Genomic DNA, 27467 nt, shown 5'->3' with positions numbered 1-27467 from the left:
CTGGAGTGCAGTGGCATGATCTCAGCTCACTGTAACCTCCACCTCCTAGGCTCAGGTAATCCTCCCACCTCAGCCTCCAGAATAGCTGGGACCACAGGCACACACCACCACATGTATGGGGTTCTTTTGTTGGTTTTTTCACATGAGATTGAATTAAATATATGAATTCAGGAAGGGTGTAAATCTGTGATATTAACTATTTTTATTATAAAAACTGAGATAGCATGTCATTTGTTCAGGTCATTTATGTCATTCGGTGTTTTAAAGTTTTCTTGTGTATATATCTTGTTGGGTACATTCCTAGATATTTTCTTTTTGTCGCTATTGTAAATGGCATTTTTTTCTTATGTAAATCTTCTGATTAAAGTATATATGTAAAATTTGATTTTCCCAACCTTACTAGATTATAGATTATTTTATAATTTTTACTGTCAAAATTTATATTTTTTTGCAAATAATCATTTCATCTCCATGTAATGATCATTTATGTTTTCCTGTCTTTCATGTATGCAAATTAGTTCCCTTAACTAATTGCATTGAATTTGTTATTTTTTCTTTCATAGAAGAGCTGGATATTCTTTCGCACAGTTATGGCAGACAAATTAACGAGAATTGCTATTGTCAACCATGACAAATGTAAACCTAAGAAATGCCGACAGGAATGCAAAAAGAGTTGTCCTGTAGTTCGAATGGGTAAGCTGTTCTGTGGATCATTTAAGTATAAAAGAAAACCATGAAAGAAATCAACTGATTTGATAGTTCTTTACGGATATTAGCATATACTTTGTGTTCACCATTAGTTTCATAAACTGTGAAGACAAGAAAACTAGTTTGTTCTAAATTTCTTTTATTGCTTTGTGACTAAAGGATCCTATTTTTAAAAGAAAGACCAAATTGTAGAATAATACATCAGTATTTAAAAGTGTATTGGATGTGAACTCAAAGCAGAGTTCAGCTTACTGATATTGAAATCTACAAAATCTTATAATTACTTTAATATTATATATAGTAATTAATTGTAATTTAATGGGAGATGAGTTACAATAAACTTTGACAGTATTTTCATATTTAAAAAATGAACAAAGAGCTTAATAAGAATGACTATTCATAAGGTTAGCTATACTTTGAAGATTAGATAAATTTCCAACAATTCAACTGAAAAATTATTGGTCGTCCTTAAGGGCTATGTTAAGTAATTGTAAATGTACGAATGAGGCATAGAATTACTGAATCTTAAAATTAGTGAAACTTAGAAACTTTAGTTGTCATCTGTTATTGTCTCCTTTGCTATTCAGAAATTCCATTATCCCTAATATCATGTTCAATTTTAGCTGTATATTAGATGACTGCATACCTTTTTGGACTTTTACTGATCTGGCTACAGCAGTTCATTCTTTTCGTAGTCTGTCTTACCATTTTCAAGGCATATTTTGTTTTTCGAATTTAAAATTTAGGTTAATCAGCTTAAAAATATTTCAGGATATATCATATTTTTACTAGCATATTTTCTTCCCCCGTAGTAAATTAAGTAAAATAAATATATTTTAAAGTCGTCTCCCTGTTATCAACCAAGGATATTCATATAAGTGATTAGAAATCTGTCACCACAAAGCACTGATTTAAGGCATTATCTCAAATGTATTTCTTTGTGTGGCCTTTGTTTTTGAAAATCTGCTTCTGTATGGAAATTTAGAACCAGCATTGCCTAAATAACAGTATTCGGAAAATCAGAAGATAAAGGGAAATGGCTAAATTATATCTTTTCCTTTACCAGGAAAATTATGCATAGAGGTTACTCCCCAGAGCAAAATAGCATGGATTTCCGAAACTCTTTGTATTGGTTGTGGAATCTGTATTAAGGTAAGTAATATTTTATTTACTGGATCTTTTGTGTAACCTAAAACTGAAATCTGAAAATTCTGGGTACTATGCTGTGACTCCTTTAAGTGAGGCAAAGTATAAAGCAAATGAATAGAGAATGTAAATTTAGGAAAGTGTTATTCCAATATCAGTGACATTTTGCTTTTTTAAGTTAATTAAAGCACCCCTTTTAAAAGTTTCTCTTGCTGTACTCTATAAAGCCATTTCCAACCAAAATTTCTCTTTTTCTCACCTCTTTATAAGGACATTACCATCACATTACATGTTTCTTCTAAGTCCGTATTGAATTTTAAATTCACACCTTTTAAACAGAAATGCACACAGCCAAAAACTTTAAAATTTAGCCTAATTCTTAAGTGTTTCTTCTATTGTATTACACATGCTTCTGTTGAATTTTCCCAATAGTATAATACTTAAAATAGCTCAATTATTAATAATTTTTGTTGCCTTGAATAGTTTGATTAGGCTTTTGACTCCTGAATGGTAAATTTCCAACTTTAGTTCATAAAAGAAATTTAGGAGCTAATGTGTAACGTACTTAATTTAGATCTTTCTGTTTGTAGATATTATAAAAAGGAGCTTCACCAGAGTTCAGATACCACGCTATTGTTCAAGTAAATCGTGTATGTTTCACATTGGTTTCTGAATCCTTGTTTAAGCATCCAGAAAGATTTTGTGGATACCTGAAACATTTTCACTTGCTTTGAAAATATAAACAGGAAGCATTCCTTCCAGCAAATATTTACTAATCTCTTATTGGATACCTGCCTGTACCTTGGGTGCTGGGAATCTGGTTTTGAGCACTAGAGTATCTATTCTCTTTCTTTGCTGCTGTAAGAAAATTAGATTAATTTAAAATTTAAATTTTGGATGTACTCTTGAGTGGCTCAAAACATACCGATGAGATGATTCTCTGAGAGTGGGGAAGTAATGTATAATTCCTGAACACTAAGATATTATAATGCACCTCATATATAAACAGTGGATATTTTTTTCCTTGTAGAATTAAAGAAGTTTAAATCACTTGCAGCATATAATCATTCTATGTACTTTTAAGAGAAGAGGATAATGGAGGTAACTCCACTGATAGAAAAATATAATTTGTAAAAACTTAATAGTTTTGGTTAGAGAGTGGAAATTACCCTCTTTATTTCTTTATTATTTTTTTCTTTCTTTCTTTCTTTATTAGAAAACAAGAGTAATTCTCCGTTTTTGTAACGTATAAAATGGAAATTCCCTGCAATCTCTAAACACAGAAACTTTGAATTGGTCCCCTGAGCTCACTGAACATGTCTGCTGAGCAGATCTCTAATAATATGAGGTTATAATCTTTGCATGTACCTCTGTAGTTGCCTGTACTTACGAGAAATTTTTCTAACCACATTACCATTCTTAAATGACTTTCTTGTTTTTGTCATTCTTGTTCCTTGGACAGTCACCTTACAGTCAAATGTTATTTGAATAAGCCTATGTGTTTTGTTTTGTCATGTTGTGTTTTGTTTTTTAATGTGAATTGACTTCGAGAATTCAAGTATGTTTTTCATATAGGATAGATAAAAGTCATAATGTAAAGACATTAATCCCTGGTCTGTGCAAATGTGCTAGCTATTGGTAGGATGGAAATAGCCCAAAAAAGGATAAGATCCGTGACCTCAAACGACTTTACAAGGTATAATAGGAAGCATACAAGGGCAGTAATAATTGAAGGAAACAGAGGGAGAACATCTGTTTTGGAAAGAATATGAAGTCATATATTCAGTGACTTTTTTGTTGACTTGCCTCTTAGCCTCCCCTTATCTAATATGTTTTAACAAAACCAAACGAAAAGCCTCAAGTTCTATAAGGTTTTTCAATAAGTATTAAGCACTCTTTAAATGTATAGGATTATGCCCATCACTAAAGGGAATATCAAGTTACAGTTGACCCATGAAATCACAGGTTCAAACTGTACAGATCTACATACACATGGATTTTTTCCCCCCAACCAACTGCCAACTGGAAATAGAGTATTTGCAGGATGCAAAACCATTTTAGAAAGGGCTGACTTTTTCTTTTGCTCAGGTTCTGTGGGGCTGACTGCAGGACTTAAGTATTTGCCAATTTTGGTGTACTTGGCAGTCCTGGAACAATTTTCCCCGCATACACTGAGAGACAATTGGTATGATTCTAATGTTCAAGGAACCTTTTATTTTTAAGTAAATAGTAAAAGGAAGTGTAACAGTATTTCACATATTTATGAAAGTCCTCATGTTTAGAAGATTGCTTATAAAAATATTTTTAATCCATTTTAGTTATGTGTATATGTCTACAAATTAATACAAAAATTAATTTTTTAAATAACAGAAATGCCCCTTTGGCGCCTTGTCAATTGTCAATTTACCAAGCAACCTGGAAAAAGAAACCACACATCGATATTGTGCCAATGCCTTCAAACTTCACAGGTATATTTTCACATCAAGATTCCTCTTCTGTTGAGTTAAGCGTAAAATACATTTGGGATTTTAAGAGAAATGCAGAAGTTGGGGGAAATGCTATTAACCAGTCACTAAAGGAAAATACAATATTATAACATCATGCAGAATCATACTGTATATGTCTGTGGTTCATTCTGGCTAACATTGCAATTATCTATGGGACTTTTTAAAGCTACTAATGCCCAGCTTGCAGCCCAGTTTAATTACATTGTCGGGTCTGGACCTTAGTATATTAAAAAGTCCCAGGTGACTCTAATGTACAACTAGGACTGAGAGTCACTGTTGTTCCTAGTACCCTTATCCCCAAAATAACTTTTAAAGGAATTTACCTTTGATTTTGTTTATCCATTAATTTGATGAGCTACAGAGAATATCACTTTGAATTTGGACATCATAATAATACAAGTCACAAATCCTTAGTTTGGGATTTTTATCTGCTGAACACTAATACTTTGAATCTAGGAGTCTAGATTTTACTAATAAAAAAGTATTTCTTAACCTGCCAGCTTTAAGGAGCCTACTGCAGCAGGGAGAATGAAGTGGAATATTTCTGGTTGATGTGACACTTCTCTCCTTAGTAAGTAAATGGCAGGCCAGAAAAGAAAGACATTGTGAGGGTGCACCTGCTATGTAATTATTACCAAAGCATTTTGTTATACATTAAAACTGAGCCTTACATGTAAAGAAGAAATTTACTTTAGGATGGACTTTGAAAACTGAATAAATAAAACTTGGAATAATGTTGTTTATGGATGCATTTCTTTTTTTTTTTTTTTTTTTTTTTTTGAGACGGAGTCTTGCTCTGTCGCCCAGGCTGGAGTGCAGTGGCCGGATCTCAGCTCACTGCAAGCTCCGCCTCCCGGGTTTACGCCATTCTCCTGCCTCAGCCTCCCGAGTTGCTGGGACTACAGGCGCCCACCACCTCGCCCGGCTAGTTTTTTGTATTTTTAGTAGAGACGGGGTTTCACCGTGTTAGCCAGGGTGGTCTCGATCTCCTGACCTCGTGATCCGCCCATCTCAGCCTCCCAAAGTGCTGGGATTACAGGCTTGAGCCACCGCGCCCGGCCTATGGATGCATTTCTAACAATTAACAGCGTAAGTTAATCTTGGCTGTTTTTTTCTAATAGCCAATAATATCTGGTATATGTTCCTTAACTTATTAATGGATGTATGTGAAGTGCAAGTGCATTAAAATATATCATTCTGATATTATGTGGCTTTTTCTATGTAAGTCTGAGTTTTATTACTTTTGTATACTTGTAACAGGTTGCCTATCCCTCGTCCAGGTGAAGTTTTGGGATTAGTTGGTACTAATGGTATTGGAAAGTCAACTGCTTTAAAAATTTTAGCAGGAAAACAAAAGCCAAACCTTGGAAAGTACGATGTACGTATTATCACCTTGTAAAAATTAATATCAGTCAGTTTTATGAGATTTTGTGGGGTAGGTGATACGTGTATTTTTAAAATATTCTTATTTTCAGGATTATTTGTGGAATTAATGCTGCGAAATTTATAAATAAAGCTCTTTTGTACTTTTTTAACTAAAAATCTGTTAATGTTACTTAACTGAAAATTCTGAGTTGTTAAGCCTTGATCTGAAGCAGAATTCTGCTTGATTCTGCTATATTACACATGTTTCTATTTCATTTGTCCCAATAATGTAAAAATAGCTCAATTAGTTTTTGTTGCAGTGAATAGTTTGATTAGGCTTTTGACTTACGAATGGTAAATTTCCAACTTTAGTACATAAGAAATTTAGGGGCCACTGTGTAATGTTCTTGAGTTAGATATTTTTATTTGTAGATATTATAAAATGGAGCTTCACCAGAGTGTGGATGCCACCCTATTAATTGTTCAAATAAATCATAAGTGTATTTTACATTTCGTTTCTGAATCCTTGTTTAAGTATCCAGAAAGATTTCTTGGATACTTGAAAACATTTTCACTTGTTTTGAAAATATGAGCAGGAAACATTCCTTCCAGCTTAACCTCTTATTAGATGCCTTTCTATGTCCTAGGTGCTGGGAATCTGGTTTTGAATAACTTAGTATCTGTTCTGTTTTCTTTGTTTGCTCTTACAGGGAAAGGAGACTTATTAATTATGTTCGCCTCCAATCTTAAGTTAAAAGCCACAAGTATTCCATTTGCATATATGTTCTATTTCCTGTATCATTCGTCCTCTTTGTCTTTGTATTACTAAATTCACGTGATTCTGTATTTTTTTTTTTTTTTAGGATCCTCCTGACTGGCAAGAGATTTTGACTTATTTCCGTGGATCTGAGTTACAAAATTACTTTACCAAGATTCTAGAAGATGACCTAAAAGCCATCATCAAACCTCAATATGTAGACCAGATTCCTAAGGCTGCAAAGGTCAGTTTTTGATAGAGGGAATTTAATGGATATTGGTAGAAGTATAAAAGACATATCAAAATAAATGTGTTTTACTTTGTGATTCTTTCTTAATATTGAAAGAAAATGGTAACTATTTTTGCTGTATTGTGGCAGGGGACAGTGGGATCTATTTTGGACCGAAAAGATGAAACAAAGACACAGGCAGTTGTGTGTCAGCAGCTTGGTAAGTGTTTATTTTGTGTGTGTGTGATTGTGTGTATATACACACACACACATATATATATGTATGTTTTTTTGGTTTTTTTTTTTTTGAGATGGAGTTTCACTCTCGTTGCCCAGGCTGGGGTGCAGTGGTGCAATCTTGGCTCACCACAGCCTCCACCTCCCGGGTTCAAGCGATTCTTCTGCCTCAGCCTCCCAAGTAGCTGGGATTACAGGCACGCACCACCACACCCAGCTAATGTTTTGTATTTTTGGTAGAGACAGGGTTTCTCCATGTTGGTCAGGCTGGTCTTGAACTCCCAACCTCAGATGATCCACCCACCTCAGCCTCCCAAAGTGCTAGGATTACAGGCGTGAGCTACTGCGCCCAGCCATTTTGTGTATATATTTCAGTAGGCCCCAAACTTAAGTGATGAAAGTACACATCTTTATGTGGATTCCTGAAATAAATGGGAAAATCTCTAGTAATTGTTATATTTACTTTAAACAATTTTCAACTGAAATAGCATTCAAACTTCAAACGATGACATGCAGTATACGTTTTACCTGGAAGAGGTGAAATACATTGAGCACAATGCCTCTATGTTCTTTGTAGATTTAACCCACCTAAAAGAACGAAATGTTGAAGATCTTTCAGGAGGAGAGTTGCAGAGATTTGCTTGTGCTGTCGTTTGCATACAGAAAGCTGATATGTAGGTTACTTTACAATTTTTGTTTATCTTCATCCATATTGTAGAGTTTTCAGTTGTAATGCTGCTAATAGAGGAATGGTTTTTAGAGAAATTAATAGAAATAGTATCTAAGGCCCTAATTTCAAGGTAGGATGTTGAAGCAGTTGTGTATCCACTACCCATTTTCCCTGTTATATTCACAGGGGAAAATCTTTAGTTATTTAGATAGTTTATAACTGATAGGTGCCAGAAATTTTTCTATAAAGTCAGTTATTCATTATCTAAGCCCTCTTTTTTTGAGACGGAGTCTCACTCTGTTGCCCAGGCTGGAGTGTGGTGGTGCGATGTTGGCTCACTGCAAGCTCCACCTCCTGGGTTCACGCCACTCTCCTGCCTCAGCCTTCTTTCTGAGTAGCTGTGACCACAGACGCCCGCCACCATGCCTGGCTAATTTTTTTTTTTTTTTTGTATTTTTAGTAGAGACGAGGTTTCACCATGTTAGCCATGATGGTCTCAATCTCCTGACCTCATGATCCGCCTGCCTCTGCCTCCCAAAGTACTGGTATTACAGGTGTGAGCCACCGCGCCCAGCCTAAGTCCTCTTTTTATGTGAAAAGATTTTAAGACTTAAGCCCTCCAGCCAGGCTAGCAAGCTTTTTAATATCTGAAGCAAAGCACGAGGTTTTTTAAATCACCGTAGATCACTGTGGCATGCCATGTGAGAGAGAGGAGAGGAACATTTCCTTCCTGCGTTTAATGTCTTTCCTCCCAGATATTTATTGCTCCTTTTTCCACATTTCTGCCCTGTTGTCTGGTGAAGGCTAACTTCTCCACGAAGTATTCTATAAATTCTTGCAATACCCTCCAAAAAACTGTGCTTACATGCAGCTGACTTAAGAGAAAACTCTCCAAACTACTTGAGACTATATCAGAATACTTTTTATGAGAAGTTACCAATTTGTAAATTAGCCTAAACTGGTAGACCCTCTCCAAACTTGGTGTATAATCATGCTTTCTGTAATTTTTTCCTTCTACTTCTGAACAGAATACAGAAATTTTTACCATCACAAGTAGACTCTTCATTACTATTGGAGATTTTTGTTGTGGTTAAATCAGAAGCTCTTGATACTACAGTGCTTTAAAATAATATGCAAGGTAGAATGTCTTGTCTTTCAGACTTATTATATTTGCTTTTTTTTATTTTTATTTTTCATAGTTTCATGTTTGATGAGCCTTCTAGTTACCTAGATGTCAAGCAGCGTTTAAAGGCTGCTATTACTATACGATCTCTAATAAATCCAGATAGGTAAGTAGAGATCTGGCATGTTACTGTGTTGTTTTGTTTGGAGATTTTTACAGATTTGTTAAGATTAAACACTGGGTCTGTCAATGTCATGTACATATTTTTTAATCTTCTTTGTTTATAGCTACCACCTAAATTTACCTTTATCTAGAACAGACGTTCTCAGTGCGAGATTCATTTGTTAACACCCCTGCTTCCAGGGAGCCTAGGAATATTCTGAAATCATTTGCAAATTCCATAGCTTTATGGGAAGCAGACCCTTAGCTTTTCCCAGCTATCTTTCTCTCTCTCTCTCTCTCTCTCTCTCTCTCTCTCTCTCATTTTCACACATACACACACCCACAGGCTTAGAATTTGTAAGAATCACTAGCGTAATTCTGGTTGTTCGGAATCTTACTGGGCAAAAGAAAAGAAAATTCGTCATAATTTCTGTTAGTATTCAAAATACCCTGTGTTTATAGGGTGCTTTTGTGGTTTGTAGAGTTTTCAAATTCTTTACGTCATTTGATCCTCATGGTTATCTCGTAGGAATCTTCAAATGGTATTCCTATTTTGCAAATGAAGAATAACATCAAAAATCTAGTTGTTTGTTCTAGGTTACAAATTCACTGTATGACAAAGCTGTGACCAGACCCCAGGGGTTTTTTCTGTATAGCATTTTCTATATTATACTGCCTCTTCTGACTTAACAATTTCATAAACATCCTTGTAAATACATGGCTCATCTTGCAAGAAAGAGAGAGAAATCCCAAATGGTGAAAAACTGAAGCATTAGAACTATAGAGAAGTGATAGGACCAGATGTTGATGATTTCTGTAATAGGTCTTGGGTTTTAACATCCACTCATGGGCAAGAAGCAAGGTCTAGTATTGGATTTTCACACATAAAGTGCCAGGACTCTCAAAGGACTGCTTTCTCCCTAAAAGGGCAAATTGGAAACAACTTTTCTATCATTGCACGGAAATGTCAAGAAAGCAAATATCTATCATTCACTGAGCTCCCTGGAAGTGAAGGGATCGCTGTCTTTCAAATCTCTCTTCATGGGCCAGCAGCTCGTCTGGCTGTGGAATTGGAATTTATGTAACCAGTGAAATCTGTGAACCCTTCAAAGTGAGAAAGTAGTATTTTTAAGGGGTCTGGAACTTTTATGGTATATAGCAGAAGCAACGAACCAATATGCTTTCAACCCTGGTTGCACAGGATTCCTATACGTAATGCCTCACGAGGACGAGCTCAAATTGTAAATTATAAAATTTATAAATTAGAGGAGGAAGCAGTCTACAAATTAGCCAGCAGATATTATATGGCAGCAGGATTCAAGAACTCTAGGTGAAATTTTAAGGAAGGCTATTAAATAATGTTCAAAATAAAATTTTTAAATAAAAGGATTCAAAACCCTAAGGATATAATGCTACCAAAAAAGCAATAGGTAGATGTTCAGAAACCCAAACAAATTTAAAAATTAAAAGCATGGTGACATTACAGATTCACTGAACATATTAGATGGGTGAGGGACAGCAAAAAAGTGCATTAGAAACCTGATCTGAGGAAGTTACTAGAATATAGCAGAGAGAGAATAAAATTAAAACGTGGAAGGAAGGTTCAGAAACCTGGATAATGTAATGAGGAAACTATTTACATATATCTTAAGAGTCTGAAAAATAAAGTCATGAAAGGATTATGGCTGAGAACTGTTCAGAATTTATGAAAAATTCAGCTCCTTAGATTCAGGGAGCACAAGTTCTACCGATACTAAATAATCCTTGTAGATACTTTGAAGTGAAACTTAGAATATCAGTGATAAAGAGACTATCTTATGTGAGCCAAATAGAAGCCGTGATCTTTACTTCATATACAGGCATTAAGAGCCTGGGCATTATGATAGGCTCTTTGGGGAATGCAAGTGTAAAAATACAGTCCCAGTATTCAAGGACTTCACAAAGAAAAATACACACTGTGGTAAAGAAAAGCATACACATGTACCATAGTCTTGAAAGGAATACACAAAGTCAGGTCACAAGTTCTCAAGTCACTTTTTATAAAAAGTATTTTTATAGCCCCTTTTTATACTAAAATGAAAGTCATAGATAATATTTACCTTCACATAAAACTTTAAAGATATCAAAGAACATCCTAACAATAAGAAGAAAACTGAAAGAAAATACTAGTTTACAGCCAGTGTTTCAAGGAGTAACTGTTTAGACACATCACCAGAAAACAAGGCATCAGGTACTTATTATATCCACTTATAATGAATAAATTTAAAATTAAAAGATCAGTAAATGTTTTGTATAGTTGAAATAGGAAAGTGAAATAAATAGTGTAGATGGACTTCAGAGAAAAAAAAAAAACTAGTAAGGAAAAGTAATACTACCCAAGACTTTCCTATATTATGAGAGGACAGTAACCTTAATTGTAATAGGGATAACATGTTAAGACAGATTGGCATGACAACATAGAGAAAATTTTTAAGACATTTCACAAGTGGGCAGGTTTTATTTACAGGTATAAGGTTAAGATCTCTATGTAGTGATAGATTGATGATAAAGAGTCATAGGAAGTATATCTCAATTCAGTGTGTCAAGGCGTACATTGAGTCTTTAATACTAAAAAGATTTTGGAGAACATATCCTTGGATAAACAATGAAAAATAGAGGATGCATTGGACAAAAGGATAGAGATTAAGAAGTTTTATAGAGTTTGACCTCAGAACATTATCAGTAACATTGAAGACTAAGAGGTAGCCCCAAATTAACTGTAGGGTATACATTTTTTACAGCGTAGATTCTTTACTATGCTACAGATTTGTGTTTCTTCCCAACTTCTCAGAAAACAGAATGGCTGACCTAAATCATTTTTGTATTTTGGACTTCTGTCTCCATGACCTCCATTTGAAGGTTGGGGCTGGGGGCAGGAAGTTTGACCTATTTTTTTCTTCTTTTCAAAGCGAAGTAAAAGCCACTACATAATACAATGCTCCCTCACACTGGCTCTTTAAGGAAACATAGGATTTTAAGAGTAGAGAAGTATTCCATGTAATGGATTAGTGCCAACAAAGACACCGATGCAAGATGAGTATCACCAGCTCACCTGATTTGCCATTTTTATTGATAACTACCACCATTGTGGTAGAAAACATTTCCTCTTAATTTTCCCTTTTCGTCTTAGACCTGCTCTTATTTTCCATTCTTACTTTTTTTTCCTTGCCAGATTATTCCTGAAATGTTTTCTCATTTCATTCCCTTACTCTAGAATTGTGCTGTAGCCTCTAGACAAACATCCTTATTTAAATTTTAATTGAAATTAAAATTTTATTTCATCAAACTAGCAACATTCAACTTATGGCTAGTAGCCACTATATGGGACAACATAGAGATAGAACATTTTCATAATTGTAGAAAGTTCTGCACAGTCCTATTTCAGAACCTACTACCATCTTCCTCATTTCCAATTAATTTAGTTCATATTCTTCATTTTGTCAATCAACAACTTTTTTAGGTGTCTGTTAGTACATTGTGTAAGACTAAAGATCACAGAGGTGCTAAAAGTATTAAGAGTCTCCCTTAAGATGTTTATGAGCAAGTTATAGGGGTAATTAAAAAATAATGGAAGTCCAAGTATCAGTCCAAATACTTGTTACCAGTATTCAAGAGTGAGGGGGAAAGCTCATTTGCATTTTAAGAAAAGTATTTCCATAGCAAGTTGGATTTGAGATGGACCTTAAAGGGTTAAGCAGGATTTCAGCAGGTAAAGATCTAGGCAGGAGACTGCTTAGAAAAGGAATACTTTCTTAGACACCAGAGAAGTAGAGAAGTGGTTTATTTGAGAAAAAAGATGCATTCTTCAGTGTTTCCTGTGTATAAGCTAAGTAATAGAAAGATAGTAGTAGCTAAAGTTTTAGAAAATGTTAAAAACGTCTAATTAATGAAAGTGATTAATTTCATTTGGAATTGAGACCCACATCAGGGGACCTAAAGAAAGTGAGATATGAAAGAAATATGAGGACCTGGACTAGAATTTAGGCAAAGAAGAAAAAGGATGAAATTGAAACACAAGACATTGTTGAGAAGGAATTCACAGACTTTAACAGTTTAAACAAAATATCAGTGGGAATAAAATGTCATTTTTTTAGGGGATGATAATTCCATTAATACAAATATGGAGAATTTTTGTGTAGGAAGCTGATACATTAATTTGACGTTTGAGATGTCTGCAGGACATTTTCTTTTTGACATGTTGAACTATGTTCAACATGGAAATGGGAATAAAGTGCTACATAAAACCTTCATGACTATTACTTGCCTAATAGCTTCTTTTCCAGCCAATACTGTATCACTTCATTCAAATATAACCCCTTAAGCTTCACATATCCCATTCTCATTCATAAAGTGCTCCAGTACCCACTAACCTATTTTCTTTCTGATGTTCACTGATTTTTTTTAATCTGTGGAGCATATTTTGCCATGGAATCTTTTTTGTTACCATTTCATACCTATTCCTTGTCTTCCCCAGCTTAATTGAAACGTCTCAGATTAAGGATTCTGTCCTGTCTTTGTGTATGCATCCATTACCTTCTACAGCTAGCATGGGACAGGACAGGTACAGGGCTTTACATAAATTGAGTAGCATAATACTCAAACAGTTTAGGCTACACCTGAATTAAATCTATTATAATTGTTTCTACTTTGTAACACTTATTTCTAAATGTGTTTCTTATTAGCAGAATGCATTTAATTCATATATCAATAAACTTTTAAATTGACTGGTTTTTTCCTTCCTTTTAGTTCAGGAAAACATTTTTAAATATGAGCATTAATAATGATAAGAAAATGTTTTATGGCTTTTGCCTCATATGTCTTTATGCTTAAATTTTATTAGATGTATCTATTTTTCTGAAATTTACAACTATTAAAAATAGTTACGTAAGAGTTTTAACTAATTATGTTAAATGTAAAAATAAAAATCTGGTTTGATTTTCAGATATATCATTGTGGTGGAACATGATCTAAGTGTATTGGACTATCTGTCCGACTTCATCTGCTGTTTATATGGTGTACCAAGCGCCTATGGAGTTGTCACTATGCCTTTTAGTGTAAGAGAAGGTAACTTGAAAAACTTTTTTCACATATGCTGTATTCTCTTCTTCTCTAATGCTTATAAACTACATTATTGATATTAAGTAGTTTTACATTGCTCTGATATCATCCAAAACTCTAGTTCCTTGGAATTTAATCACTGAGCAGAGTGTGTATATCAGTTGTTACACAAAATATATTTTTTTCATTTTGGAGAATTTTCCCCTGGGGATGGGTAGAAATGCAGTGTTACTTTTGTGGGGGGTTGGGAGGCTACAGTAAAAGTCTTCTGCATTTTGGCTTCTGCGGTATTACTGTAGTATTTGTCATTTTCAAATTAACTTTGAGAGGCCAATACCAGTAATGAAACTCTTAAAATGCTTTCAGTATTCATCTTGTTTTCATGTTTTAAATTTATCTGTAATATGTATACGTTTTTGGAACTAAGACTATCTAAAAGTCTAATAAGATAGTTTAGTAAGTATATTAAAATTTTTGTTTAGTCTTTGTACTTCCAAGAAAATCAGATTCCCTGGCCTCTCCCTTCCATGTCTCCTCCTTACCTGTGCAATTTAAGCAAAAACGTAAACTAGCCTACCACTAAGTGGCTCCTGAAACAAGTACCAATGTACTCCCTGCCTTCCATACCTTTTCCTTTTTTTCTTTCCCATTTGCCTTTTGCTGCTTCCTTGTGTTTTTGTTTTTGTTTTTGTTTTTTGTTTTTCTCTCCACCTGTCTTAAACTGACAATTCGGAACACAAAAGGGCTGTTTACGCAGGAAAAAAATACCATCTCCTAGAAGTAGAAAAATTCATGTAGCCTGTAGTTCCCTAAGTGGTGGCAGGTTTTTTGGTTGTTTTTTTTTTCCAATCTTGGAAGAATCTTTTTTACACCTAAAAGCTCTTTTGGAAAAGTAAATTTATTTTGCGTTATAATCCTTTTCATAAAAGGATGATGGGAGTTTTTATAATTTCTAAAAAGTACATAGATATTAAGATGTGGGGAAGAAATTGTTGTAACTTACCTACTTATACATTTGAGATAGATGCATACTTTAAAGAAAAATTTGCAAAGTTACCTAGTTTTTTTGCCAGTAGTCCTAAGGGATGACATCAGAACCAATTTATTAATGTTTTATTCTTGTCAATTAACAAATATGTATTGAGTACCTTACTGTATACCATATGGTAGTCTTTGAATCAAGTTGATAATAATATGGGTACTTGGCAGTCATTCTTCACAACTCCAGTTATAAATGTCATGTCTAAAGGCTGTGCCATTCAGTAAATGGTACCCAGTAAGGTTTTTAATGTGCTTGATTTGTTAAAACAACTTAAGAAACTTTAGTTTTTCTGTGTTCCTTTAATATAGTGAAATCAGTGCAGCATTACTTAAAAGCTTTCTGTAAACTGTAAAGGTGGTTATAGTTTGAACTCATTTTTAAATTGACAAGACAAACATTGAAGTAGGACTATAAAGACTGACTTGCTGTGTATTTTTTAAACGAAGTCACTTAGTTCTTTGAGCCTTTATTTTCCAAAATAAGTTAGGTATGTGGACTAAGTGGCTGCTAAGGTTCCATTGAGTTTATGTTTTTATGTAATTTTTTAATTTAGATTTTTAACTTCACATTTATATGTTTTAGATAGTTTAAGATCAAAAAACAAGCAGATTTTGGCAAAATAAATGTAATCTGTTCATTTGTTCTGTCAGCAAAGATGTGTTGAACACCTGTGTTCTAGGATGAGGATACAGGCTGCATGATGTGTCTCTCAGTTCCAAATAAAATGAATAACGTCAAGACCTTCCAAAAAGCTTCAGCTTTTTTTTCACTTAAATATGGGAAACACTGAAATATGGATTATTCATTGTTTCTCAAATATACTTTTCATTTCAGTTTGTCTGCCATTGTAGATCTTAAAATTTTATTACAGAGGGCTCTTGTATACAATGTTGGATTAAGTTATTAAAATCTGTTTAGATAATGGTGATTATCTTTGTACAGTGAAACCATTAAAAAAAAGTTAACTGAAGTTAGCTCATATTCAATTTCATATGAACCTGCAGGATTTTTTTTATGCAATAAGTTATAACCTCAAAATATGTGCTTATCTCTCATATGAAATTGAATACTGATAACAAATTGTATATTCAAAAATTTATCCCCCAAACTTTTATATCAATATTAATCTGAAAATACTTTTACATATTTGTCATTTTCACTTTAAAGATAAAGCAAAAAGGACATCATGTGCTCTCTTTTGCATAAAACGTGGTGGAAAAAATAATTACAGGATAATGAGAAGATGTATTTCATGTGGTTGGGGGGGACATGCCTATATATTCATGAATTATTTAAACTTACATTAAATATGGTTTTTTAAAAAAGTTAATTCTTTATATGCAGACCAACATGTTAGCAAAAATCCACAGAAATTTAGAGTATATAATCTATAGATTGCTCCCAAGAGAGCTTAGGATTTTGACTCTAATGATTTCTCCCTGTTGACAATTTTCTTCCCAACAGGCATAAACATTTTTTTGGATGGCTATGTTCCAACAGAAAACTTGAGATTCAGAGATGCATCGCTTGTTTTTAAAGTGGCTGAGACAGCAAATGAAGAAGAAGTTAAAAAGATGTGTATGTATAAATATCCAGGAATGAAGAAAAAAATGGGAGAGTTTGAGCTAGCGATTGTAGCTGGAGAGTTTACAGATTCTGAAATTATGGTGATGCTGGGGGAAAATGGTAAGTTTTCGTTTTGTTATAAGTAAAAATCTTTCTGTTTAGTAAATTAGTTTTAACTATTTTGTGGAAAGATTTGAATCATATGTTATAGGGCTAGAATATGGAGTTTTATTTAAACCCATAATTTTCTTAGTGTACTTTCACAGTTTTTTGGCATTGTGTAATTCAATTGCACTGTAATTCAATCAGGTTAATATTTCTTATTTTGTTTTATAACCTCCAGTGAAAATAAGGTGTTCTTTGTCAGCTGGTTTTTTACATGTAAATTAATAAGGCAGTTATTAATCTTATAAACTGACTAAGGAGGAAAGGATAAATGGTGATTCAGAAACAATCCAGCTTTAAAAATTTTTTCCTCATACACTTCAGTGTGGAACTTTTTTTATTTTAAATTCAGAGCACTCTATCTTTGTAAATAATTGTATTACCAACAAATATTTCATAATAAATTGTCATAAGTATAGGTATAAGATGAATTTGACTACTAAATATGTGATACTGTCTTCATGATTTAAGAACTATTTGAATTGTAATCTTACAGCTTACAAAACTATAGGAGATAAATTTTATATAAGATTGCTACAATGTATCAGTGTTTAGATAATGGGAATTTTGAATTGGGTTGCAATTAATTTAAATATTTTATATAAGTAAACTTTAAGATTACAGTTATCTTTTGCAAAATAGTCTATACTATCTTAATAAATTGTGTGCCCTCATAATTTAGCTAAGTAAATCTTTTCAAACTATTGCAGGATTTAAACTTTATAGATATACCATTTATTAAAATTGTCATTATAAGCTTTGACTAGTCTTTATTCCTCTTAATTAGCTTAGAATGACACTTCAGAGGTGAACCATGAAAGACTGAGTATTTTTCTATATAAACTTCAGAATTCAATAATGTCAGTGTATATCTTTAAAACAAATTTCTCAGTTAAAACTAAATAGGACATAGTGTTTTACTTTAAATGTCAAGCATCTTTCAGATCAAATTGTCGTATGTTGTGTTGCCAGGAACGGGTAAAACGACATTTATCAGAATGCTTGCTGGAAGACTTAAACCTGATGAAGGAGGTACAGTTGTAATTGTTGAGTCTTTTTACACTGTTCTACACAGTAAACTTTAAAGATCTGGGCAGTTTTTAGTGTCTTATGTATTTCGTTATTTTGCAGGAGAAGTACCGGTTCTAAATGTCAGTTATAAGCCACAGAAAATTAGTCCCAAATCAACTGTGAGTTATTATTTTTTATATGGTTACTAAAGAAAATTTTGTATATAATACCTATAGCTTTTATCTTTTACTGTATTAAAATTTTTCTCCAAATTAGATTCTATGCAGTTTTATTGGTAGTTTCTAACAAAGGTATTAAGAGTCCAATCCTTGATTCATATCCACTGCTAAGAAAGTGCTTTAAAGATGTTTGTCACATTTGGCCGGGCGCAGTGACTCACGCCTGTAATCTCAACACTTTGGGAGGCCTAGGCCAGCGGATCACAAGGTCAGGAAATGGAGACCATCCTGGCTAACATGGTGAAATCCCGTCTCTACTAAAAATACAAAAAATTAGCCGAGTGAGGTGGCGGGCACCTGTAGTCCCAGCTACTCAGAAGGCTGAGGCAGGAGAATGGCATGAACCCGGGAGGTAGAGCTTGCAGTGAGCGGAGATTGTGCCACTACACTCCAGCCTGGGTAACAGAGCGAGACTGTCTCAAAAAAATAAAAACATAAAAAGATATCATCTTTTTGCTAAATAAATCATTAAAAACCTAATGTATTTTGTGCTTCAAAGTGACACCAGCAAGAACATGAAAAGGCTACCCACAAGATGGGAGAAACATTTGCACATCATATATCCATTAAAGGACTTGTATCCAGCGTACATAAAGAAATCTTACAATTAAAAATGAGCAAATGTCTTTAAGTTATTCAGCCATAAAAAGAAATGAAATATTAACAAATGCCACAGTATGGATAAACCTCGAAACCATTATGTTAAAGTGAACCTCCTTTGATTTTTGCAGGTGTTGTAATGAACTCCTCAGTACTTCACCATTCAATTTATGTTTTGTCTACTTGGCTTAGCTTATCATGAAAGTTGTATCATTGATACTCTCTAAAGCTTAGATTTAAATTCTGAAATTCAGCCTTGTCCTGAAACAGCAAGGAAAAGCCATCTTAGGATTTATCCCTTCATTCCTAACACACTACCATGCATTTTGTGTTCTCTCTTACTGACTGCCTAAGGTTGATTGATACCCACTTTGACCTTTGGCATTTCCAATCTCGAATGTTTTTTCCCCTGAAACATTCATTATTTGCTTATTACTTTCTAATTTTAAGATTATTATTGCAGCGGCTGTGGAGTGGGGAAAAAAAAGATTGTTGCAGGCTGGGCACGGTAGCTCATGCGTGTAATCCCAGCACTTGGGGAGGCTGAGGCAGGAGAGTCACTTGAGCCCAAGAGTTTAAGACCAGCCTGGCCAACATAGATCCCGCCTCCACAAAAACTTAAAAAATTGCTTCAGCATGGTGGTACATGCCTGTAATTACAACTCCTCTAGAGGCTGAAGTGGGAGGATCACTTGAGCCTGGGAGGTTGAGGCTGCAGTGAGCCCTGATCATGCCATTGCATACCTCGACAATAGAGCAAGACCCTGTCTCAAAAGAAAAACAAAATCCCTTTTTACTTGTTGTACATGATGGGTTTTGAATAGAAAATCTCAAAACATGTCATAGATGGTGGATACACATTGATATCTGTTGGTGAAATATTGATATACTTTTATTCTGAAGCTTAACTTTGTCAAGATTCATAGAGTTCTGTAGTGAAATTTTATCATTTAAATACTTTTTTCTATTAAAAACAGGGAAGTGTTCGCCAGTTACTACATGAAAAGATAAGAGATGCTTATACTCATCCACAATTTGTGACAGATGTAATGAAGCCTTTGCAAATTGAAAACATCATCGATCAAGAGGTACTTTAATGTAATTTTTTAAATTTTATTATTATTTTGAATTTTGGATGCCTTCACATGGTTTGCTAAACTCCTCCAATTAGGTGCAGACATTATCTGGTGGTGAACTACAGCGAGTAGCTTTAGCCCTTTGTTTGGGCAAACCTGCTGATGTCTATTTAATTGATGAACCATCTGCATATTTGGATTCTGAGCAAAGACTGATGGCAGCTCGAGTTGTCAAACGGTAAATATCTTGCTCATAGAAGTATTTTGATTATATGTACTGTCCTACAAGTGTCTTAATATAACAGTGGAATGTTTTATGATATAAAGCTGTAAGATTTCAAAATCATTGTGTTTTAGTTTCATACTCCATGCAAAAAAAACAGCCTTTGTTGTGGAACATGACTTCATCATGGCCACCTATCTAGCGGACCGTGTCATCGTTTTTGATGGTGTTCCATCTAAGAACACAGTTGCAAACAGGTAAAATTACTTTTTAATATGTTCAAAGTAATTCATTTTAAATTTTCCAATAAATAGTAAAGTCACTGAGTTTAATTTTTAAAAAATGAAAGCTAGAAACTTTAGACCTGCTTCTGTGACTCCTGAGATCATTGGTATTGGGGACTGGATGGGACCATGTAAAAGAGTAGTTTTTAGGCTGTAGTGTAGAATCCTTCACCAGGAAGATAAACAGCTGTGGGCCCCTCACCTTTTCTTTCAGCTTAACTTTTGTTTGCTTTATTATTTGAATCTCCCAAAAAAGATTGAGAACTATTGTTTTCGTACATGATAGAAAAAGAAAACAAGATTCAAAGAGGATACATGATTTGTCCAACTGGTACTGACAGTGATTGAGCTCACAGTGGATCCCAAATATCTAGTGTTGATCTATAGCAGAGTTAAAATAAATGGTTTTACCTTTTTCCTTTTCTCTTCTCATTTTTCCTTGTTAGCCTGATTAGGAGCACTTGCAATATAGAGAAGCCTAACATTCAGATCAGATCAGGTTATGAGAAATTCATTTTACCTTTAGTGCTAAAGCCTGTATTATTAGATTGAGCTAAATGAAATTACTGGTATTCAGTTTTCACCTACAAAACCAGCAGTTTCATGTGGTTTCAGCATGTTTTCTGGTATTGGAGAGCAAGGAATGAAGTTGCCATTTTAATAATTCATCTAAGAAATAAAAGTATTTTGCTGGGCTTCTTCCCTGAATTCTTTTTTTTTTTTTTTTATAAATTGAGAATTACATATTTCTTGAAGAGCCAAGGAAATTTCTTAGTATATGTGATGTTTATTTGTTCATCTAATGATATCCCACCTATTTACAAAATTTTAAAATGTTTCACATGTATGTTGTGATTTGGCATGATTTAAGAACTAGCTTGGGTAAAAACGATGAAGTATAGAAATTTAGAAAGGAGTTATCACTGAAAACCACTATTAGGAGGACATATTACCTCCAGTAACAAATTTTTCATATAAATACAACTTTTTAAGATTCTCATCTCCCCTAAAAGTGCAATTTGAGATTCTGTAATCTACTTATTAATGATCTTCTGTTTTTCTAAAGTAGTACTTTTGTCTTAAATGTTTCTTTCACCAGATTAGAAATCCAGGTTAATTTTTTTGTTGTTTTGCACAAAAATATTATAGCCAAGAAAACTATATAGTCTAAGCAAAGCCATTTCTGAACATAGGATTTGTAGTATGGTGTTATACTGTTATCCAGATGATTTATGATTGGGGAATTTGAGGCAATAGTAATTCTTAATACCCTTCATCCCAAAAGGTAGTTACATTTCTGAAGTAAAATTTAATCAAAATTGATTTTTTTTTTTTTTCTTCTAGTCCTCAAACCCTTTTGGCTGGCATGAATAAATTTTTGTCTCAGCTTGAAATTACTTTCAGAAGAGATCCAAACAACTATAGGCCACGAATAAACAAACTTAATTCAATTAAGGTATGTAGAAAAATTGTCTTAAATCATGGATCACTTTGATCTCAGTATAGACGACTGAAAGGCTATTTAAAAATCAGTAACATTTGGCTGGGCACTGTGACTCACGCCTGTATTCGAGCACTTTGCGAGGCCAAGGCAGGCAGATCATTTGACGTCAGGAGTTTGAGACCAACCTGGCCAACATGGTGCAACCCCATCTCTACTAAAAATGCAAAAATTAGCCAAGTCTGGTGGCAGGCATCTGTAATCCCAGCTACTCGGGAGGCTGAGACAGGAGAATTGCTTGAACCTGGGAGGTGGAGGTTATAGTGAGCTGAGATCGTCCCACTGTACTCCAGCCTGGGCAAAAGAGTGAGACTCTATCTAAAAAAATAAAAATAAAAACAAAAACAGAAAAACACCATATTTTATTTTAAAATTCCTATGATTTTTACATTTTAAGACCCGATGGCATACTTCAGTCTGCAGTAGGCAGCAGTTGTAACATAGCTGTCATTGCTGTGTGAAGTCAAAGCTGTTCCTATTGTCTCTAAGTTGTATCACAGTTGTACTACCTATATTGATTACCATTTAAAATGTCTTGGGGAAGATTACACTAATTCACCATTATAACAAAGAATTTTTTAAGAATACCTTAACCAATTTCTGTTATATTTTTCAATATATGATTGAAAGGTATATTTTAGGCTGAGCGCGGTGGCTCATGCCTGTAATCCCAGAACTTTGGGAGGCCAAGGTGGGCGGATCATGAGGTCAGGAGATCAAGACCATCCTGGCTAACTTAACGGTGAAAAACCCGTCTCTACTAAAAATACAAAAAATTAGCCAGGCATGGTGGCACGCGCCTGTAATCCCGGCTACTCGAGAGGCTGAGGCAGGAGAATCACTTGAACCCAGGAGGTAGAGGTTGCAGTGAGCCAAGATAGTGCCACTGTACTCCAGCCTGGACAACAGGGTGAGTCTCTGTCCCTGTCTCCCCAAGCCCCCCCCAAAAAAAAGAAAGTATATTTTAAAAGTCTAAACAAGCTCCTGTGATGAGGAAAACATTGTGTTGACTTAATTGACAATGTTTTTTGTCTTGGTAGTACACAGTTGTGCACCCTACAGTTGATTTCCTCTGTGAAATACAGTATTTGTTTATTAAAAGGCAAAAATCTTCATCACTCAGAAACAGAAGGTAAATGAATTCTGAAAGCATTTCTGAGTTGTTTTTTTGGTTTTGGTTTTCGTTTGGGTTGTTTGTTTTTTGTTTGTTTTTTTGAGACAGAGTCTCACTCTGTCACGCAGGCTGCAGTGCAGTGATCTCAGCTCACTACAACCTCTGCCTCCTGAGTTCAAGCAATTCTCTGCCTCAGCCTCCTGAGTAGCTGGGATTACAGGTGCCCGCCACCACACCTGACTAATTTTTTGTATTTTTTTAATAGAGACAGTTTCACCATCTTGGCCATGCTGGTCTTGAACTCCTGACCTCGTGATCCACCTGCCTTGGCCTCCCACGCTGGGATTACAGGCGTGAGCCACCATGCTGGCCATCATTTCTGTGTTTAAAATCTGCAGTGCCTCAAAGTGTTTACATTTTATCACTCTATATCCATCCTTAATGCTTAAAAGCTTTAGAAGTATGTTATACATAGTTCTGCTGTGGCATTTATTTTCATATTTGTAAGTCCTAGCTTTGCTGCTAAACCATGAGCTCTTGGAATGCCAGAGGCAAAGTTATCTTGCACGTCATTGTATTCTTAAGCACCTAACAGTATGTCTGGATGCCCTTACCCTTTATTATATATTTTGTTTTTAAATGATTGATATTACTTCTTGGCCAGGATAGAGAAACGGTAAGTTCTCACATAAAATTGAAGAGTTGTCTCAGTTTTGAAAAGCATATTGGGTAGAAAAGAAGAATTTCTTCTGAAGCATTAAGGACACTTTGTGTTGTCATTTTCTTAGATAGACTCGTGGTTCAGTCACCATCAGTTAATCATTTCTGTATGCCTACTCATTTTAAGATAGTCATACCTTAATCCTAATAAGAGAACAGCTCAACAAGTAGGTAGGTGAGATTGTTACTGGCTAGTATTGGAAAAAATTATATATATATATATATACATATATTTTCTGTAATAGGCAGATCTCAGACTGACAGTATGCCTACATTTTGGATCTGGAGATTAGAGTTGCATTGATGAAAACAGAATTAGTTTTCCTAGAAATAATACATAGCAAAAATTTATATATGTAAGGCATCTTATATAAAGGGACTTCGCTTGAGTTGGTGCAAGTGAGTCATTCTAGCATTAGGGATGGGGCAGAGGTAGTTATCTTTCCTTTGAGCAGTGGACCCAGGAATATCCAGAAACAGATGGTGTGTGCAGAATGGGTTGTACAGGCCCTTATGTTGTAAACACTGCTAAGTAATACCATCAGTGAAAGTGTGCCTTTACCTATAGAATGGTGTTGCTGATTTTTTTTGCTTCTGTTTTCTTTTTTAGGATGTAGAACAAAAGAAGAGTGGAAACTACTTTTTCCTGGATGATTAGACTGACTCTGAGGATATTGATAAGCCACTTATTAAAAGGAATATTTGCTAGAATTTTTGTCATGTAAAACTTGAATCAGGATTTTATGCCCCACATACTCTGGAACTTGAAGTATAATTTACTTAATATAACATAAAAAGCCAGTTGGGTTCTAAATTGTAGTTGAAACACAGAAAATGCCACTTTTCTGTTCCTGATGAGACCCTTTTGTGCATAATCTAAAATGAAGGCATTTCAAGCTATACAAATTACCTCCCAAGTGTTCATGATGTATGGGAAGATTTTCAGTAGGTGTATGATATTCACGTACCAAATGCTGACCAGTGTTGCTCCATTTTTTAAATCTTGAAAAGGGTTTCTGTACTTACCTGGTTTGCCAAGTATGCCAGTGTGATGAAACTGCCCTTGTTTTAAAAGCTGGTCAAAGATTCCACTGATTGACATTTGATAAATAAACATCAGGATTATGTTTATTATTTGTTTTCAGTCTTTGCACTATCAGTATGTGGTTTCCGAGGAAGATTATCTACTACAAAACACCACTGTAAAAATAGGTATTTTTTAATTGTGTTTAATCTTTTTGGTGCTTTTAAACACGTTTAGCAAAAACCAGTTCAGTTCCCTTCCCCCCCAAAAACCCCTAACTTTACTCTGAATTTTTGTTTTTGCATTCCATAAGGTTCTGTATTCAATTACTCTCTAGGTAATGTCATTTTTGTACACATATATTTATATAACCACTGATCGAGATTTAGGAAAAAGCATTTCTAAAGAATATTTGCTTCCCTTACAACTACAGACTCGAAATCTTTAAAGATGGTGCCTAAGCATCTATGTATTTTTTTTAAGTTCCTCAGATTTTTCTGTTGGGCAGCCCAGGATTATAAACCATGTCCCTAAAGGCAACATTAATGCAAAAGTCCCCAGATAGCAATACAAAGTATCCCTTGGAACCACATATATTCATTTCTGAGTTTGGATATAGAGCACATTATCTAAACCATTTTTTAGTTCCAAAAGCCTATCTAAATTTCTTGAGTTCCTGCACTTTGAACAAGATTGCCTGGAGCCTGGAGCCACTTTAAGTTGTACTTCTGACTAAACTGGAATTATGAGTGAGGAAGAGTGTTTACTAAATAAATGACTGGGGCAAGCAAAATTGAGGGGAAATTAGAAAGTATTTGACAAACTTTAAGAGCTACTTGAAATAATGGAAGTCTTGATTAATATGCAAATAATGGCTAGAAAGTATGGTTTAACTGGACCCCATTATGCCTTTAAAAAAATAATTTCAGTAACCCATAAATACCTGTTGTAAAAAATTCAGATACACAGAATGGAATAAAAAAATGATCTCCCTTTATTACCCTCACAAAGGTTACCAGCATTTGAATTTAATAATGTATATTCTTTCATGCCTTTTTCTGTGCACTTACCTAAGTGTGTATATGTAAAGGGTTTGTTTTGTACACAAATGGGATTATACTAAAATAATGCCTATTTTTAAGGATAGGTTAAATTTGTGAATTATTATTTCAAATATATTGAATAAAATAAGCAAAAGCTATTGTTATTTACTGATCCTGGATTGTCTTAAAGAAAGTACTTGTGATAATAACAAGAGCACAGTTCTACTTACTGCTAATGATAGAATATGTATTAAAAGTATTTTCATCTAAATGAAATTTAAAATATGGGTCTTAAAATTTTACATAGCAATAGAAAGGCCTACAATTGCTAACACAAGAAAAATGTTTATAAAATCAGTATTACATAGAGCATCAGTGCAGATGTTAGTAAAAAGAATGAGACTACTTGATTATGTCTTAATTGGAAAAAGTCTCAAATACTTAAAAAACAAAAAATTGGAACAGTTTATATACTACCATTTTTGTGAAAATATACAGAATATTGAAATACACAAAGGAATACTCAAGACACAGATTGCTTTTGACAAGGACAATTTGATTAAATAGAAAAAGACATTTATATATACACATATATAATACTCTTTGAATTTTACATTTTGCATGTGATTAAAAATCATTGAAATTGTTTTTTGTCTTGAGGCCTTTTTCTTTTTTTGTTTGAGGTGGAGTCTTGCTCTGTCACCCAGGCTCGAGTGCAATGATGCGATCTGCACTCATTGCAACCTCTGCCTCCTGGGTTCAAGCAATTCTCCTGCCTCAGCCTCCCCAGTAGCTGGGATTACAGGCACCCGCCACCACGCCCAGCTATTTTTGTATTTTTAGTAGAGACGGAGTTTCACCATGTTGGCCACGCTGGTCTGGAACTGAACCTCAGGTAATCCACCCACCTTGGCCTCCCAACGTAGTGGGGTTACAGGCATGAGCCACTGTGCCCAGCCACTGAAGTTTTTAAATCGTCATTGGATAATCCTTATTTTCTGTGTTCACTTCATGTAGTCTTAAAGGCAGTGTATTGATGCTACAACTATTTTTTTTGCAATTCAGGTTAACCTAATTTTAGTCTACAAGCATTTTAAAGTCCAGTCTTGTATCTGTCTTAACACTCAGTATATATAGCATGGTGTCTGGCATGTAGTGGCCTACTGTATTGAAGGAATGAACCTGCATGTCTCAGAGAAAGTAGGAAGACTACAAAACTGCTGTGTTCTGTAATTTCCTTCATATTCATCAATATACTTGGATACAGGTATGTCAAGTCCTTAACCCCAGTGCCTAGTCTGTTGTGAGCACTCAGTGAGTGGTTCAGAGATAAAGTAATCATTCTGGGTTGGAATGTCAGAAAGGACTACATAAAGTTATTAGGTTCCAGGAAACAGTAACAGCACCCATCTTACTGAGTTAAAAGGAGAAGTGAGATAATCCACGAAAAGCAAAATACATGTCTGGTGAGAGGCAGAAAGGAACATGGGCATTTTAAGAGATTAATGGAAGGAAATGATAGATACAGGCTGATTGTGATGAGCTTTCTGTGCCTTCCAGATTGAAGTTAGTTTTTTACATGCTGAAAGTAGGAATTGAAGAGATAAAGCAAGGCCAGAGAAGCAGAAATATCAAGACAGTAGTTGTTCCAGAGCTTCTACTTTAATTTTTCACTCCTTTAATTTTTTAAAACCTTTCTACTCTGTCCACTTAATACATGCAGGTCTAAACTTGGGTGCATACTGTGCTGACTGTTGCTCTTGGAAGATGGTTTCCTTTGTAGTGTTTCAGTTTGTGAGCAGATGTTCAGTGAGGCTGTATCTGAAAATTCTGAGATTTTGTGTAGCAAATACCGTTT

The 27467-nt window shown here is 34.5% G+C and overlaps 1 protein-coding gene across 2 annotated transcripts in view; it reads left to right on the top strand.

Annotated features, from left to right (window-relative positions):
* The window catches only part of ABCE1 (ATP-binding cassette, sub-family E (OABP), member 1), a 32032-nt gene extending 6249 nt beyond the window's left edge, over positions 1 to 25783 (top strand). Inside the window, exons 3-19 of one of the 2 annotated variants that reach the window (XM_011957031.1) lie at positions 564 to 693; positions 1775 to 1860; positions 4225 to 4322; positions 5622 to 5739; positions 6590 to 6727; positions 6863 to 6932; positions 7527 to 7623; positions 8819 to 8908; positions 13886 to 14007; positions 16508 to 16729; positions 17747 to 17806; positions 17906 to 17964; positions 19602 to 19712; positions 19796 to 19938; positions 20058 to 20180; positions 21552 to 21663; positions 24153 to 25783. In XM_011957031.1, the coding sequence (XP_011812421.1) occupies positions 591 to 693; positions 1775 to 1860; positions 4225 to 4322; positions 5622 to 5739; positions 6590 to 6727; positions 6863 to 6932; positions 7527 to 7623; positions 8819 to 8908; positions 13886 to 14007; positions 16508 to 16729; positions 17747 to 17806; positions 17906 to 17964; positions 19602 to 19712; positions 19796 to 19938; positions 20058 to 20180; positions 21552 to 21663; positions 24153 to 24200 (1800 nt within the window). In that variant the 5' untranslated portion in view covers positions 564 to 590 and the 3' untranslated portion in view covers positions 24201 to 25783. The remainder of the gene's footprint in view (positions 1 to 563; positions 694 to 1774; positions 1861 to 4224; positions 4323 to 5621; positions 5740 to 6589; positions 6728 to 6862; positions 6933 to 7526; positions 7624 to 8818; positions 8909 to 13885; positions 14008 to 16507; positions 16730 to 17746; positions 17807 to 17905; positions 17965 to 19601; positions 19713 to 19795; positions 19939 to 20057; positions 20181 to 21551; positions 21664 to 24152) is intronic. The other variant, XM_011957038.1, reaches the window with a different exon arrangement.
* Positions 25784 to 27467: the final 1684 nt, after the last annotated feature.

The sequence above is a fragment of the Colobus angolensis genome, unplaced genomic scaffold, assembly GCF_000951035.1.
Source record: "Colobus angolensis palliatus isolate OR3802 unplaced genomic scaffold, Cang.pa_1.0 Scaffold111, whole genome shotgun sequence".
Classification (NCBI taxonomy): Eukaryota; Metazoa; Chordata; class Mammalia; order Primates; family Cercopithecidae; genus Colobus; species Colobus angolensis.
The sequence above is the reverse complement of the archived record's forward strand: the minus strand, read 5'-3'. Positions and strand labels throughout refer to the sequence as shown.